Source organism: Clinocottus analis, unplaced genomic scaffold (assembly GCF_023055335.1).
Source record: "Clinocottus analis isolate CAN_PGR_092001 unplaced genomic scaffold, fCliAna1.0.p SCAF_16, whole genome shotgun sequence".
Taxonomy (NCBI): domain Eukaryota; kingdom Metazoa; phylum Chordata; class Actinopteri; order Perciformes; family Cottidae; genus Clinocottus; species Clinocottus analis.
The window spans coordinates 2,486,291-2,502,952 of record NW_027175887.1 but is presented as its reverse complement, the minus strand read 5'-3'; the positions used below and the strand labels follow the sequence as shown (position 1 = coordinate 2,502,952).

Sequence of the window (16,662 nt, the reverse complement as noted above, 5' to 3'; positions counted from 1 at the left end):
CCTCTCTCTCTCTCTCCTTCACACACATACACACACACACACACACACACGCACAAACACATGCATGCACACACATCACAAGGGAAGTTTTAACCTAATGAATTCAAACCCATATCCCTCTGCTGAGTGTGCATCTACAGAGCCAAGAGCACTGAGTGGGAAGATTCAGAGCTCAATATAGAGGACAGGCTCTCTCGGGTCTTCTTCTACTGCGCTGGTCACGTGGTCAGGTGGTCACGTGGTCAGGTGGTCATGTGGTCAGGTGCGGCAGCTGAGCACAGCTGTTATGTCATGCACATCTTTCTTATGTGTTTTCTATTTATAAAAGAGATCACAAATTCCCCTCCATTCAGAGCCAACTTCTCATACAGGTTTGGCGGAATGACGCAGGGCCGATGACGCCCTGGGGGCGTGGCCTGCGCGCGGTTCAGAGCCCCGCGCGCGAGCACCCAGAGGTGTTTTCAGAGGGAGCGGAGGAGACGTCACCGCTGACACGCTGCTGCCCCCTCGCGGCGACCCGACGTCCGAGCGGTTTTCTTGGTGGATTAGCTCAAGCTGCGGCTGAGCAGGCGGCTCTCTGACGTCATCTGGTGGCGACGTTTGGTCTTTTTTTTGTTTACCTGTAGGTTTATGACGCGGACTGTTTTTGGAGAGCAGTCCGTGTCCGGCTCGAGGTTATTCCTCGACGTTACCCCTTTCCTCTGTTTTTATTTTTACCTTAATAGATGCGCCGTCCACAGTTTTGTGTGTTTTAGTAGCGAGGCCATGATGCAGCACGCGCGCGCGGCAGTAGGGGTCAGTGACGTCACGAGAGACAGGAACACAAAACCTTTCTTTGTGTGAAAGTCACTGTTAAAGTTAGTTACTTTATTAATTAAGTAATTCAAGTCTGTTTAACTTACAGAAAAAAACGGATAATAGACTCAACCAGTTTGTTTTATGCATATAAAAAAGTTATTTTGCATTCTTTATCATTTATCCATGTAATTACAATGTATAGAAATGTACTTCTCTGAAATGGATGTGTTCTCCTTGAGAAACCAATATTTAATATTAATTTAATCAATGTGTGTTTGTTTCAGGCTTTAATATTTTCAATTCATAAGGAAAACATCTTGAAAGCTGCAGTTTATTAATCAAACGGAGTTAAAATTTCAAATACAAGCTTTGAAATCAATTAAAAACAAATTTTAAAAAAAGGTTGAAGAAGGTCGTGGGATGGTTGAAAGATCTGGAAAAGCGTGGAATTTAAACCTTATTTTAACCAACGATATGGGATCATGTTATTGATCTCTCCGTGTGTAAAATCCTGCTGTCTGTATTTCACTTAATTTAATTATTTTCCTATCATTTATATCATGTTCTATATGGGCTATACTACATTATATTTTAGATCCAATTTAAAAAACAGAAGACATAGGCAATATACTCAAATTTCTATCATATAATAGAATAATTCATTGTTTTTGTTGGAGGATTTCAGGCCGTTAAAATTTGTGATGGCTTTCAAAATATCTTGAGGTCTTTTATGATGAGAAAAAAAAAATCATTGTTTACCTGTGACAAGGAATAAGTGCTGTAATGTTGATATTGCGATAAAGAGACACTTAACTAACCCACAACGCTTCATTGTGGTTCAGCAGAAACCATTCAGACAAATGGGACCGAAAAAGTCTGTCACACCGTTTATTTCTCTTCGTTTTACAACCGTGACACTTAATTCCTCGATCACAACAGAGATGAATAGCATTGTTACGTTGGCCCGTCTCAAAGCCCCAATAGACAGCGGCGGTTCTTCCCTCTGTGCCTTCGAGCAAGGCTCTTGACACTCCCGAGGGCACGCTTAACTCCTCCTCTTTGCAAAGAGTCCGCTGTGCGCCAGCTGTCCAAAATATGAAATATGATCCTCATCAGCTGTCTCACGAGAGTCTTGACGTCAGTTGACGTCATTGAAACGATTACAATCAAACTTAAAACCTCAGCCATTTGTGCAGCGGTTATGAACCGAATGAGTTTAATGCAATTTAACTTCTTTAATAATAAAAAACGGAATTTAATTAAAAAATAGTGTTTTTTTAAAAATGTTTAAACGTGGTCATTAACATTTAAAATCTCCTCAGAAGTCCTCAGGAAATAAGGCGTCTCTCAGATGATTACCTCACTGGTGAAAGCTACAGTACAACCACAAAGAACCACAGTGGAAAATAAATACAAAACATTAGAAAACATAAAAACTTCTGTTCGTCCTTATTGTCCTCTTATCGAGACGTGTGCACGCGTGCATCAAAAGTCTCTGCTGCCGGTGCCGCCGCCGCCACCGCCGCCAGGATTACCCCCCGACTCGGGAATGCCGTCCTTCCAGTCGGAGCTGCTTTCCTCACGTGATGACGATCACAGCAACGACCCCGCCCCTTTCGCCGGGTACAGGCATGGGGCCATATTCCTCAGATGGCTTGTAACACCACGTCCCAGAGGGGATCTTACCAACAGTCCGATCCAGATGTTTCTTCAAGCACCCGCTGTCCCGTCGAGGCGAACGTTCTCCTTCATAAAGTGCTTCTGCATCCTCTTGCTGTAAAATAAAACCTCACATTTCTCCCTCTGTGGTGTCCAAAAGGAGAACGATGGACCATCTTGGAGAAGATTTTTTTTCTTCTTCTTATAAAAAAAAAAAAAAAAAAAGGACGATGAAAAATAAAAAGACCTTTCTTCGAGGAGAGTCCCGCCTGCTCCGTTTAACTCGGAGGAGCTACTTTGTGTAGCGGCCCAGGCTGGACGTGGCCCTCAGCGGTTTCTTCTGGCCTTTGGGGAACTGGCGCAAAACAAAGTCAAAGTTCGACACCGTGGACATGGCGTAGAAGACGTTGGCTTTGTCGGGTATGAGCAGCTCTGGAAACACAGAGGAGAAATTGTCAAAAGGGACTTCATTTTATTCAGATTTTTTTCCCCAGTACAACTTTCAGCGATTCCTTTAAGAGCAAAGTCGTTCTGTGTCACTGACCTCGTTCCTGAGAGATGACCTGAGTCAGGCTGAAGTCCTGCCAGGTCATGTGCTCCAGGTGATGCTTGTCCAGAGCGCGTTGGATCACCTGCGCAGTTTTATCCTGGCTGGTCAACTGTGAGAGAGACAAAGAATAATAAAAAGTTAATAAAGACACGTTTGAGCTTTGCAGAAAGACGCATGTGCAGAGTTTGATGGACGTTTTGTTTTATCTGATGATGATGATGATGATGATGGTGTTGTGTGTGTGTGTGTGTCTTAAATCTCAGTCTAACATGTGCAATGAACAGGCATGATTTGTGACATCACAACTAGCAGCCAATCACAGTCCAGCTTGCAACTTACAAAATGTGATCCCACAATGTTACTTCAGGAAATGTGCAAAGTAGAAATACAAAACAAGACTGAAGTGGTAGATCTTCTATTTGAAACCGGGACTCACCAGGATGCTTTTGTACATGTTGCCGTTGTTGTGGCCCAGATCCACGCTCACCCGGACGATGCAGGAGTCGGCCACCTGCCGGTTGTACAAAGGCAACGAGTTCATGGACACGGAGCGCTTGTGGTGGGAGGCCAGCGTGGGTTTCGGGCGAGCGGCGCCGCAGGACGAGGCCGGAGAGCAGAGGTCAGCGCGGCAGGAGGAGGCGGAGGAGGAGGAGGAGGAGGAGCTGGAAGGCGTGGGGGAGTCTGGAGTGGAAGCGGCAGTGGAGCAGAGGGAGGACGAGGAGGAAGAGAAGGCTTCGGACACATTGTTGCAAGAGCTGTGGAAGCACTGAAGACAAGACGGGGGAGGAGCGAGAGAAGGAATAATGATGAGCGCCGCTGGATAACCGTGTGTGGTGGAGTGAAGCCTCCTCCAGCTCCAGCTAAGCACCCGCCCCATTGAACCTCCACCTACGGCAGTTTCGATGGCCCTTTAGAGAGAATATGTTGTGCCTGCGGGAGATTACACAACTTTCCCCGGTTTCAAAAGCCCTTCAACGCATTTTACTTCTTTCTTTAGAAACGCCTCGGGGCTCGTTTGACCACAGCGAGAATAAAAAATAAAAGCAAAGAGTAAATAGTGGAGGTGCGCAGACGGCGCGCGGCACAACCGGGGATGAAGAGTGTCGACGGACAACAAAGAGGCGTGCGGACGCATGCACAGCGGCTTACCTGCAGTCGGATGGAGCAGGCCGCGTTGGGCGAGGACGGATCCTCCATCTCGGAGCCGCTGGAGCCGGAGGACGAGACGCTGATCAGGTCGGCGGAGACCTTTTTAGACCCGTCGCTCACCGTCAGGAGCCTGGAGGACAAAACTCTTTTTTATGACGACGGTAATGCGGTTTCATACGCGATCGTATCACAAAACAGACTCTGTTCTTACGTATTGACACAGCACACAACAATTCATACTCAAAACAATTGATTCCTTTCATGTTGGGGCGGTGAAAATACTGTTCGGACTGGATGTGACTTGTGAGTGTGTGTCCGTAGGGAAACAGTCAAATGCAGCGTACTCACGAGGACAGCTTCTTGGAGAGCGTGCGATGGCTCCAGGGAGTCGGCGAGCACACGTCCAACGGAGGCTCCAGCTGTCTGGACAGCTCGTAGCTGGAAGACAACGAGAAATGAGAATCTACCGAGCGCAGAGGACAACGGCGTGCTTGTTACGAGTGTTCTCGCTACAGACGTTTAACCCCTGAATCCTCTTCGCCACGGCTCGGTTGTGTTATCTTCTCAAAACATTAGTTGTGGCTGACCAAGGTGTTGTAATCTTTTTTAACTCGACAATTCTTTCCCAAAACATAATTTTACAGAAATACAGTCACTAATCGGGTAAATTCGCTGCTAAAACTGGCATGACTCAATAACCAAAAACGTAACTTTGATTGAAACACTAATGGAAAGTGCCCGCGTCCTCCTGGTGCAAAGTCTACCTGAAGTGCGTGTCCACATTGAAGCGTATAGGAAATACTCCATCTCAGTAATCTCTAATACAGGTTTGTGAACCCTCAGGAAGCTGAACGCTTTCTGATCTAGTTCTCAAAAAGACGAACCTGCGTCTAAAATGTCTGTTATTTTAGTTTGCCCGTCACGTATTTGCCTTGTTTCATTTTGATGGACGTAAAATGTTTAATTGATCTGAATTTAAAGCATATTTGAATCGTACTTTCGCTATTAGCCAGCGGGATCATGATCTAAAACTGTATAGCTGGTTGTGTCTGGTTGAGACCATCAAAGGGTTAATCACAGAGACGGCGTACAGGACTCCTTTTCTTTTTGCTAAACACGGCAAATGTCACGGTTATAATCTGCTGTCCTTCATTTTGTATTCCTGGTATGCATCGACAGATTTATTGAACAGCATGAGCTGCATCACCACCAGAGTTCGGTTGTATTAGTTGTATCAAACTATTGCATTATAAATGTCAAAGGAGCGGCTCCTTTACGACGAGGCCCCGACAGGGGCCGCGCTAAACACACGTCGCAACTGATAACAAGAATGATTAGCTGACCAGACGCCGGGCCTCGATCTGACGGGACATTGTGATTAATGCTCACCGCGCCCAACAACCACCTTATCAACACACCTCTATTTGTCTGCATTTGTACCGCGCGTCCTTCAGACTCTTTACGGAAACTTTTATTGGGTTTCGGCCGGTTTCGCTCCGCCTGGGATCCGATCGCGGGCGCGTCGTGTGGATGGGCGAATTAAAAAAAACAAAAAAACAAACCGGCTCACCTCTCCTGGTCGGTGAGCAGCTTGTGTCCCTGCAGCCAGGCAGCGATTCTGGAGTGGTGCGGCAGGTTGTAGCGGGAGCAGGACGCCTGCAGCACACGGATCTGTGACAGCACCTCAAACTCCTGCAGGGAGGACGCAGTGTTAGAGACGTGAGAGATGTGCAGCGCTGTACTAAAGTGTTCCTTCATGAGACGTGTCAATGTCTAAAAAGGTCTCGAGCTATCAGCAAGTCATGCGTCCTTCTCTCCGTTCACTTTGGCAATGCAAATATACTGCACGATGTTACACAAGGACGCGTTTGTACCTTTTTTTTGACTACTGTGGAAAAGGAGAATAAATAAAAAGTGGAATACATAAAAGATGACACAAAGAGGAACCACTTACCCTCCTTCTCTTCTCAAAGTTTATGAGGCCACCCTGTGGAAAGAGACATATTGATTTAATGCATTTATCAATGATTACTTGGATCAGAAAATGAACTAAAACACTAACATAGCCTTACGTAGATATTAAATATCAATGATTAATAAAATGGTTTATAACATGTTGTTTAAAGGGAACATAAGAACCTCTTCTAAATATTTATTTATGTTGTTTACAACCCACATAAATCGTCCATAACTGATTAACTCTGTTTAATCTCACAACAAATTTTATGCCATAGAAATCTTATTTGAAAACAGCTTTTAAAATTTGCAGCAACAATAAAGACTTAAGTAGAAACCCAAGTAACTGGACTCTGCGTTTGTAATGTATTTATTTTTGTGGAGACAAACCAGCTAAAGCAGAGAAAGCTTTATCAAGCTAGCTGGTGATGTAGCCACTGTTAGCTTCAGCTAAAGCTAACGCCAAATGTCCACATTGCTTTTGTTCTCCAGCTCTGCAAATTATAATTCTACATTTAGGATAAACATCACATCTTGGTCATTTTGTTCAACGTTACAAAATGAGTCGGTAACTAAACAATGATGGATATTTAAAAATATATAGAACTAAACTACAACTAAAGGAAGCTAACGTTAGCTAAGCAGAACTCGGTGGCTGTCAGTCAGACGCCGAGCAAAACGGGAGTTTAAATACTGCTTACGAATAATTAAAAAAGGGGATTAAAGTAAAGTTGATGACATGTTGAGCGGTACAGGATTCGCCTAACCGCTGTCACGGTCGAGCAGAGGAACCCGGCGTCATGTACCTCCACTGTGTCCAGCAGAGCCGTGTCCAGCATGGTGAGGACGCTCAGGTAGGTGCCCAGGTAAGGAACCGAGCCACTGGAGGCGCTCTGCAGAGAGACATGCGAGCACACTCTGACCATGAGGGTTACAGCAGAAGTTCCCTGTGTCACCGTGTCTGGTTATTTGTGTCTTTTGAATCCAGTCATTATAGCTTTTTCTCCACCCCCCCCTCGCGCACACACAGACACACACTGAATGCGTTGAGTTCAACCTACATTCACACATGATAAGTCACAGTCGGCCGCACCGCAGGCTCGTGTTACAGCCCAGGAGAATGCTGCGTATGACTCATAAAAGATCCCGCTGCAGTCTATTATTACTGTCCTATAATCCTGGTGATCTGGGAGCATCTGAAACTTGTTCAACACAGAGCGAGGGCTAAAGATAGGTTTGGGTATCAGCCATGCCAGAGACACTCTGCCCACACCGAGTGAAATCGTGCTCCACTGTGGCTTTCAGAGTTGTGCGATATGGAATATTTCATGTGTCCTTTTGAAACTAAACCCTGCCTCAGGTTACACAACGTTTTATCAAATCATTATTCCAAATGTGGCAAAAGTGGAAGGCTGATAAACTTCTCACACTTTTCTCATCCTGAGGTTTGGCTCACCATCTGACTTGAGGTCGGACATCGCTTGGATATCTTTGGAGAAATTTTATCCGCGGTCGCTTGGCTTCCGTCCTGTAGAAGTAGGTCAGACAGAGCTATATTCAGTTATAGTCTATATTAAAATTTAAAAAAAAGGTATATAAACATTCAATTACATGCATGCACACATGCACGTACAAGGGCTTTAAATGAAGTTTGCTGTCAAACTGTAAACTGCCTTACGAAGCAAGTTCTTTAATAGAACATATGACTTATTACACATTAACTTTGACGTCCTGTTTAATCATTATCTTGTGAAAGGGAAGGGAGGCCACAACCAGGCATTCCCTCTGGAGTCGTCGTGAGTAATATCCGTCAAAAACAGCAATTAGGCTTTGAGCAAAGGCTTCGGCTTGCTCGCATAGATTAAAAAGCCTTCCTGCTGAAAGACACCGCCTGAAAACAACCACATTGAAAAGTGAAAAGGAGGAGAAGTTGACAAAAGTGGGGCGTACAAAAGTTTTGTCCAGGGAATAAAACCCCTTTGAATGTTTTTGTGACTCGGTAAATACTAGTGAAGGTTGCGCTGCAGTTGTGTGCAGAGGATGCAGGTCTATCTAATGCATGATGTATTGACTTTAGAGCCCTTTCATTGTAACTAGACACAAGTGGCCTCTGACGCAGTCGCCTAAAGGAGGCTTCATAAAAGGAAAAGAGGGAACACGGTGTGCTCGAGGCCTCTAGTTTCCAATTAACAATCTGTTAAACATCTCAGTAAATATTCAACTCAAAAATGAATGAGAAAGGAAAAAAAAATCCATACGCTTCGGAGGACATTCATTACCAAACATGTTTTCAATATGGGAAACATTCTTCAGTGTTACGTGTACAGTGCATACCCTGTTGCGTTTATGGTCACAAAAATCAATATATGACAAAAGGCATTATCTATACGATTTTACTTCAGAAAAAATGAAAAGTGAATGAGAGTAAAATTAGTGATATTATAAATCGAAAGTTGTTTTCACATTTACACACTATTTAGTTTTTAGTAGTTGCCAGTTGCTTTTTTATAGCTAGCCAACGTTGGCTTGCAACTAGCATGCATGTGTCAGTGGTGGATGAACTGCCTTAAACAAGCAGGTCAGCTAGCTTAGTAGCATAACTTAAAAAGAGAATTTTAGACAATTACTTTGTGAAGTCTATCATAATCAAACAACGCTACAAAAACAAAAATGTAGCTTGTTAGCTAAAGTTACTGTTGTTGTGTATGTACTGTTGGCGACTAAGTCAGCTTACTATTTATTTTTTGACAAATTGATATTTTGGGAATACTTGTGAAAATGCCCTGTTTATATCAGCAATCATAAACACTTGATTACATAATCTGTTAACACTGGAGTGAACCTTCGTGGTTTCCTTCTCACCTCCACCAGGAGCTCTCTGTTGGTCAGAACACAGTTCTCGTCGGGGAAGGTTTCCAAGAGGTTATCAAACGTGGCCATGCTCTCCCTACAACAACAGAGATAATATGTAGTAAAACATGCGGCACCGTAAGCGAAAAACCGGTACTTTTCATTGTGGACCAACTCTACTTGGTCCTTGACCAGATGTTTACACCATAAAGAGCACCCTTGACATGATAATGGTTTACTGCATTGCCCATTAACCGGCTGACTGTGGCACGAGGACATTTGCTGACTTGCTCTGTCAGTCACATTGAATTGCACTTGATGAGGGTTCAACGTCCTCCTTAAAAAAAGGGCAGGATACCTTACCTGCTGACAGCAGCCCAGGTCTTCCTCAGCCTGTAAACTGCGTTGGACTGGAGGGCCGACAGGATCGCCTTGAGAGAGGAGAAGTTCTTGAGCCGACGACAATCCTGCAGAGGAAAACAACTCGCATTCAGTGGCTCCACTTCAAATCAGATCGCAATGGTACCCATGCTTTGTGTTCGTCGTCGGTCTCCTTTTAGAAAAGGTTTGACTGACCTGGGCTACTCGGATCCACTTCTCTATGATGCGGGCCCTTTGAGCGGGTGTTGTGGGAGGCCTTTGGGAGGGGGTGGGGCTGGAGGTGGCGTCTGTGGGCTGGCAGAGCAGGGACATGCTGACCTGGCTGGTGATGGCGTTGAACTGCGTAACGGTGGCTCGGATGGTTGGCGACATGTTTTCCTTCTTGTCTCTCTGCGACCACACGCAGCCCAGACACTGGTAGGGGATCACTTTGACGAACAGAGCCTGGAACGCCACGAAAACCCAGTCAGCTGCCGTAAACCATCAATGTTAAACACCAGAAATGTGGAGGGAACATTGCAAAACACAGTCTCTCACGTACGGAGTCCGTTCGGGTGAGCTGTTCGCTAATAGCTGCGGCGGAGAAATCCATGATGCCACCTGGATCCGGGGAGCGTTCCAATCCTGAATCCTCGTCACCGGAAACCTCGTCATCCTGCTCCGTGTCTGCCGGCGCGGGACGGACGTTCGTCTCGGCTCCTGCTGGACAAGCAGCGCGGATCAAGAGAATAGTGAGCCGAGCTTTTTGCAGGACGATTGTGGGATAATGGCACTCGTTGGGCAAAAGGGCCTCGTCATTATTGGTCATGTCACGCGGTGGAGGGTCACCTTGTCCCTGGAACCTCTTGAGCAGCGCCTCAGCTTGCCCAGCCAGCGAGCTGAAGTTGGGCTGACTGCGCATATTGTTGTGAACTGCTGAGCTGATCCTCAGGTGATCCAACAGAAGCCTGAGTGCCGGGTGCAAAGGAGCATCCCTGAAGTCCTCACTGTACTCATCCAACCACGTCTGGACGAAGGCCAACAGAGGGCTGAGGACGCAGCAGAAAAAAATCATGACAGTTTAACTATTTCACACAACACTTTAAGCCGCAGTGACGTATTAAAAATCATAATATTAACCGGATAAGTGTTCAAGCACAGTGTAAACTCAAAAGTCATCCACTTACCTGCTGTAGCATTCACTGTTGTCCACATCAGAGACAGCATTGTCTCTATTGGGAGAAAAAAAAACAGAAAAATTATTATTTACGCCCATCTTGAAGTCATCCTGAGCCTGATCCCAAACATGCCAACCACAGCCTAAACCCGCTGTGCGCATAATTGTTGTTGTTGAAAGCCTCAAGATAATGAGCACCTGCAATGTGCTTATTACGACATCAAAGCAGGCAAGAGATGGTCGCCTCGTCAGGGAAACAATGTATAAAAAGATCCTGACGCATCGCAGTGTTTTCCCAGAATCCAGCACAACGGAGATGCTCTCCACCACGTCCAGAAAAAAGGAGCCTGAATGTTCTGATCGGGGCAGATAACCAGAGAAAGAGACCGGGCTATGTTAAAGGCTAAGCTAGGCTAAACTCTTAGCATTTGGTGGCGGCTGAAAGATTAACGGTAACTTAATTATGTACTCATGAGGGGGAACTGAAAGACATGTCTCATCAAGCTAACCAGCATACTTTGACAGTCCTGATAGAGGGTTAAATTAGAGGAAGGACACTCGGCTACAGTAAATATGATGCTACTGAGAGCAGCAGATAGCTTAGCATTAAAACATTGAATGGTAACAGTATCAACCTACCAAAACCTGAGTATCATAAAGCTAACCAATTAGTCTCATTTGGTTACCTTTGATGCTTTAGACAAAGTCAGGCTAGCTGTTTACCCGCATTTTTAGTTGTGCTAAGCTAATTGCCCTGTAACTTTACTATACAGACATGAAAGTGGCGTTAATCTTTTCATCTGTTAGTGTATTTTTCTAAAGAGTGACTGTACCTCTGGAACAGCAGCTCTATGAGCGTTGAGGTGCCGGTGAAGGTTCTGTACGTGGAGAGGAAGATCCTGCCGTAGTCCTGCTCCTGGCTGCCGGGGTCGAGGAGCCGGTTCACCAGGAGCTCCAGGGTGGCGGCCTTCAGACGCCGCACCTTGCAGGTTCGGTAATGAACGAAAGCGCAGCAGGGACTCTCCTCGCCGGCGTCGGGGTCGGAGGGGACGGGCTCCCGGCGCAGAGTGACCCCATAAATTGCGCCGTCCTCGAACTCCTCGCCCCACTCCTGCACTGGGTTCTGGGGATGGCGGAGGCGGGAAATAATGTGCGTCAATGTCCTGCTCGTGTCCTAAAAATATACAGTTACGGGTCAAATAAATAAATATTATACATATGTCTTGGATTGTCGAGTCAGAGGTTGGGCCATGAGAAAAAAAAGCAGCCAACCAACACAAACAAGTGACATGATATCCCACTAAAACTCACACTAATCCCATGTGGGCCACAATGATTATGCACTATTTGCTCCGGGCTCCTCGTACACATCAATCCACGCCAAGAACGACCGCACAAACAGTTTATTGCGCAACGATAATAATCATCAGATGCTCATTTCCCTGCTGCACAGCAATCTGAAATTTTCCCAGAATTTTGAAGGTTCATGCGAATGTTTATGGACAAATACCGGACTTTTAAAAAGGTTACGTCAACGAGAAGACCGCAGCAAAAACACCACGGCCGAAGCTAAAGTGTCAGCGGGTTTCTGTCGACATCACTCGTCCTCCAGCGACCGGAGGACCGTAATGGCCGTCGGTACAGCTCGGAGCGTCGTGATATTGTTCAGACACACTCGTTCTTTCTTTAGGTTCGCCTGCGTTTGATCTCAGCGAGAGCCATCAATCAGCGTTGGAGCGGTGGCTCCTCCAGAATGCTCAACAGCACTTGACACGGCGCACAAGTGGGAACGGGGTCACCGAGCGCCTCGCCCAGGCCCTCCGATTATGCAAAAGTATACCGGCACAACAGCTGTGACACATAATTTGTGAAGACTGAACAACAGCTGCATTATCAGGTCACTGCTGACAGAGCGAGGTAACCAAGCAGAAGCTACGTCTCCTTCCAAACTTCTTTCCCTTTTTGTCTTCGCTTCAGATGGAAGCGGACGTACGCCACTCGACAGACCGCCATAGCCGCCATCTTTACCGTCATTAAAGAGACAGCCTGACTTTTTGTTTCTAGCATGAATGAATCCAGCAAAAATGAATGAATCTAGCAAAAAAAAATGCTGGATCCTACATTTCCCATAATGCAACTTAATAGTGTCTGAGTCAAATCAGATTTGCAGTCTTTTTACACAAAAACAAATGTGTTTGACAGGAAGACATTTTTTTCAATATGAGACATGTTACTCGTAGAGCCGTGCAACAGTGTAAACACATCTAAGTGATTGGAAGGCACAAGCAGACGTCATACTTTTCATTACTAGCCCTTGAATATTGAAGAAAAAGTGGAAAATGGGAGGATTTGGGGCTCAAGGTAGTCCTTCAAAGTATGGGCGTTTTAATCTGCCCAGTATTTGATTAATGTGACAAACCAGGGACTGAATTCAAGATATGGAAAGCAAGGTCTCACTCGTTGCCATTTTGAGATGCAATGTGGACTCATACCTAGGAACCTGAATGTGTGTGAAAAAGGAGAGTTATGTATGAAAATGTTAAACCCTGAATATGGCATCCTGCCAAAGGACTTTTCTTTTTTACTTTTTTTTTTAATAGTGCCAATGGCAAAAAGAAAAAAATGCAGCTCTCTAGAGTTAGCGAAAACATTGTTGGGTCTCAAACAGCACATAGATACGGTTTGAAGTAAATGTGCAATGTAAAAGAAATACAACTGATTGATTTGACGTTACACTCGCTCTCCCTGCCAAAAGTCTTTCAAACAGTTTACTCCCAAAGCACAAAATGAGGTAAACCCGATGACATCACGATATTTCATCAGGGCCATTTTCTTACAGCTGTTTAAAGTAAACATGAGTAAAAATCTGTGTGTGTGTGTGTGTTGGGGGGAAAGCGGGGGGTCCTTTAAATGCCTCGTGGGTTATATAATATCAACACCAGGAGTCGATAACACATGACCCCAGTGGTTGCCATCCAAATGATTCACAGATCCATACAGATGCCCTGGAGTGAAAGCAAGTAGACATTCAATATCAGTTTCTGAGCTCTGTTCAGAATAGAAAATCCTTTTTGTCATTAGCTGCTAGACCTGATTGAGCAAGCAGCCAGAGTGAATACAGAGGTGGAGAATCTGCCAGCTCTCACAGCGATTATTTAAAGTCAGTCATCTTGACGAGAGGACTCACATTCTGGCATGTAAATGATCCTTTAAATGACTTTGTGCCAGGAGAAAAGTCCAGCTGCTGTGCCCGCCGGTGCCAACCAGTATCACACCAACCCCCATTGTCTCCAAGAGGTCGTTTGTTCGCTGCACAGATGTGAAAGTGTGCATTGTGTCTGGGACCGGCGGTACCGAGCACTCACAACTGCCTCGGATCAGAAAAAAAATGATCCATGGAGATGTGATTGTAAGGCCTCTGCAGCGTAAATATGAATGTAAAAGGTCATTTTCACCCACAAATAGAAGTAAACAGTCCCAGTTTGTGTCTCTGGTGTATTATTAAGCTACCTGCTGACCCAGACTACATATTAACATATGTTTATGTTGCACAAATGCACTTTTATACTGAAAACATACTTCATTTCCTGCTAGTATTGCAAATATGAGAACAAAACTAGGAATATGTTGTTATTGTGCAACTGACTGGTTGCAAGGATTCCTGAGAACAGAAAACAAACATTGACAGATACCAGTTTTAAGTGGACAATAACAATGCTTCGCTCTCAAATATAAAAAGGTAATACATGAGAGGAAGACACCAAACAGACATTTTGCAGCTTGACTGCAAACAGCTGACTCCTACTCAATGTTTTTTTTACAGAGATTATTTGAAAAAAGATTGACTTAAACACGAAGAGTGAGATTTAACCGAGTGGGACTTGCAGACCCAAAGATCTCGTCCCATAATATCGCATTAAAGCAGCAGATAGTGTCCACACTGAGCAACACATCGAGCACTTCTTACCATCGTCAGCTCCCATTTCCCCATCTCTCTACGCCTACGGAGCGCTGCTTTCCATCTTGACAGGAACAGTTGGACTGAAGAAAAAAAAAAACAATAATCAACTTCCACCTCGCGAAAAAGTTTATGGCTGCATCCTGATATAATAAAAGAGGAGCAGGAGGGTCACTGTCTTCTTTATAGCTACATCGAGGCGCCTGTATGACTCGCGAAAAAGACGACGTGTTTCGCTGCAAAAGTAATCTCTACATTGTTAAGCGTGCATAGAAATGTGTGTCGCTGCTGCCATTGCGACGAGGCTGAACTGTCCCGACTTGTTTCCTCCGCTTCCCGCTGCAGAGTCTCTCCTTCACTGCGGCCGGGGGGCTGAAACCCAGCAGCTTTATAGTGGGAGGCGGCTGTGGGAGGAGTGGGAGGAGTGGGAGGTGTGCTGGGTTTTTTCTTTCTTGAAAATGAACCCAGGTTTTTGTTTTCAGAGAAATAATGTTCACAAATGAACGCCACAATTTACACACAAACATGTTTTAGCCATGGATGTATTTCGGCGCGAGTATCAAGCTAACGTTGAGGCTACAACGCACGACTCGCTACCGCTAGCTCGACAGCGGTTTTTTTGTAGCGTCATTTAGCAACTTGCTAGCGACCGCCTTAAAAAAAAGGCTTCAAAACTCACTAGAGGGGTGATTACTTTACTTGTTTTACCCAATATCTAAACAAACAAACAAACAAAAACATTCAAAAAACCTGTTGACCTTGCGATGAGGGAACCAAAGTGCAAAAACGCTGACTCGTTTCACGGTTTGTCGTCTCCGGTTTCAAAGCTAAAGTGAGGAGAATATATTGTTCTCCTTTACTGAGAGTTAGATGAGAGGAACGATACCACCCTTATATGTTTGTATGGTACAAAATAAATACAGCTAGCAGCAGCCATTTAGCTTAGCTGAGCAAAACAACTGGAAACAGCCCCAGTTAGGAGAGGCTACATACTAAAAAACATAGTGAACCGGTGATGTTTTAAAAACACTTTGAGTCGTTTTGGATATATATTTAATATAATATTCTGTCCCCTGCCCGATAAAAATAGGTTTAAAGAAAGCCTTGATATTATCAAGAGGCTGACAGACAATCAGCCTATATTATCTTCTTTCTTTTTTTTACCAAGCTAAGCTAATTAGCTGCTCGCTGTACCTTCTTATTAGGCGTATATTGTTACAGCGATCAAATAAGAAAAGTATAAAGTACCACATCAGTTACATTTTGCTCCAACTTCGTCAAGTGCAACATTAAAGTTTGCCTCAATGAATCGATCAAGCTAATGCTTTAACGTCGAGCTGAAATGAAAATGGCGTCTTTAACCCTTTTAGATATCACGCAGCTGGTTATATTGAGCAGCAATACATGCAAAAAGAAATACAAAGAGAGCAATTCCTGCGTATACATTTACAAAAATCCAATCATCTTATGTATGCCAGTACCGACAATTTGTCTGTGTGTGTGTGTGTGTGTGTGTGTGTGTGTCTGTGTGTGTGTGTGTGTAACCACAGCACCTTCGTGTCACACTACATTCTGAGAACGGTCACCTTTTTCCAATCATATGCGAGGGATGTGATTTAAAAGCCTCTTGCAACTGTACACCACTCAAATATTGAGTTTCATTATATCACAGTACAGAAACTGTAGACGCTCCCACGTTCACTGACGGGGACTATACGTAAATATCATTACTGATACTTCTGTACTTTTTTGTAAACCGGGTACATTTCATACTGAGCATTACTTAAGTAAATGATCTGAATACTTCCTCCACCGCTGTACGTGACACAACATTTGAAGCTGTTTTAGGTGAAGGCAGCAGCTAAAAGTGTGAATGTTCTGCTCTCCGAAGTGTCCTGAGACACAAGAACACAAGCACAAAGAAATTAATTCATGAAAGTTGACAAAACGCTGCCAGGTTCATGTGACCGGTCCCTCTTGTGATCTTAGATAAGATAACAGCCGATACCTGAGAGATCGTGATCAAGCTGAAAGAGTTTGACAGCTAATAAAGACGTTAACCGGCTGCATTATGTCATCTCTCAAAAGTCCCTCAACTTGAAGTTCAGCATCAGCGGAGTTCCTTTTTAATGTCGTGTCACTACTGCTCAAGGATTTTGCTTTTCTTGCTTAAAATCACATTTAATTTTCCCCGCCACACGATGA

General features: G+C 44.6%; 1 protein-coding gene across 2 annotated transcripts; it reads right to left on the bottom strand.

The window, feature by feature from the left end:
* Positions 1-1,025: 1,025 nt before the first annotated feature.
* On the bottom strand, positions 1,026-14,806 carry LOC137786868 (ral guanine nucleotide dissociation stimulator-like 1). 2 transcript variants are annotated; one of them, XM_068578987.1, is made up of 17 exons: positions 14,467-14,806; positions 11,333-11,622; positions 10,510-10,554; positions 10,172-10,371; positions 9,885-10,045; positions 9,539-9,787; positions 9,326-9,429; positions 8,975-9,059; positions 7,569-7,640; positions 6,919-7,005; positions 6,111-6,143; positions 5,727-5,848; positions 4,505-4,594; positions 4,157-4,286; positions 3,444-3,773; positions 3,002-3,116; positions 1,026-2,889 (listed from the first exon to the last, which is right to left on the bottom strand). In XM_068578987.1, exons 1-17 carry the CDS (start codon positions 14,488-14,490, stop codon positions 2,750-2,752), a joined length of 2,277 nt encoding a protein of 758 aa, XP_068435088.1. In that variant the 5' UTR covers positions 14,491-14,806; the 3' UTR covers positions 1,026-2,749. The 2 variants fall into 2 exon arrangements, with proteins under 2 accessions (XP_068435088.1, XP_068435089.1); XM_068578988.1 differs by having other exon boundaries at positions 9,885-10,042.
* Between the last annotated feature and the right edge of the window lie 1,856 nt (positions 14,807-16,662).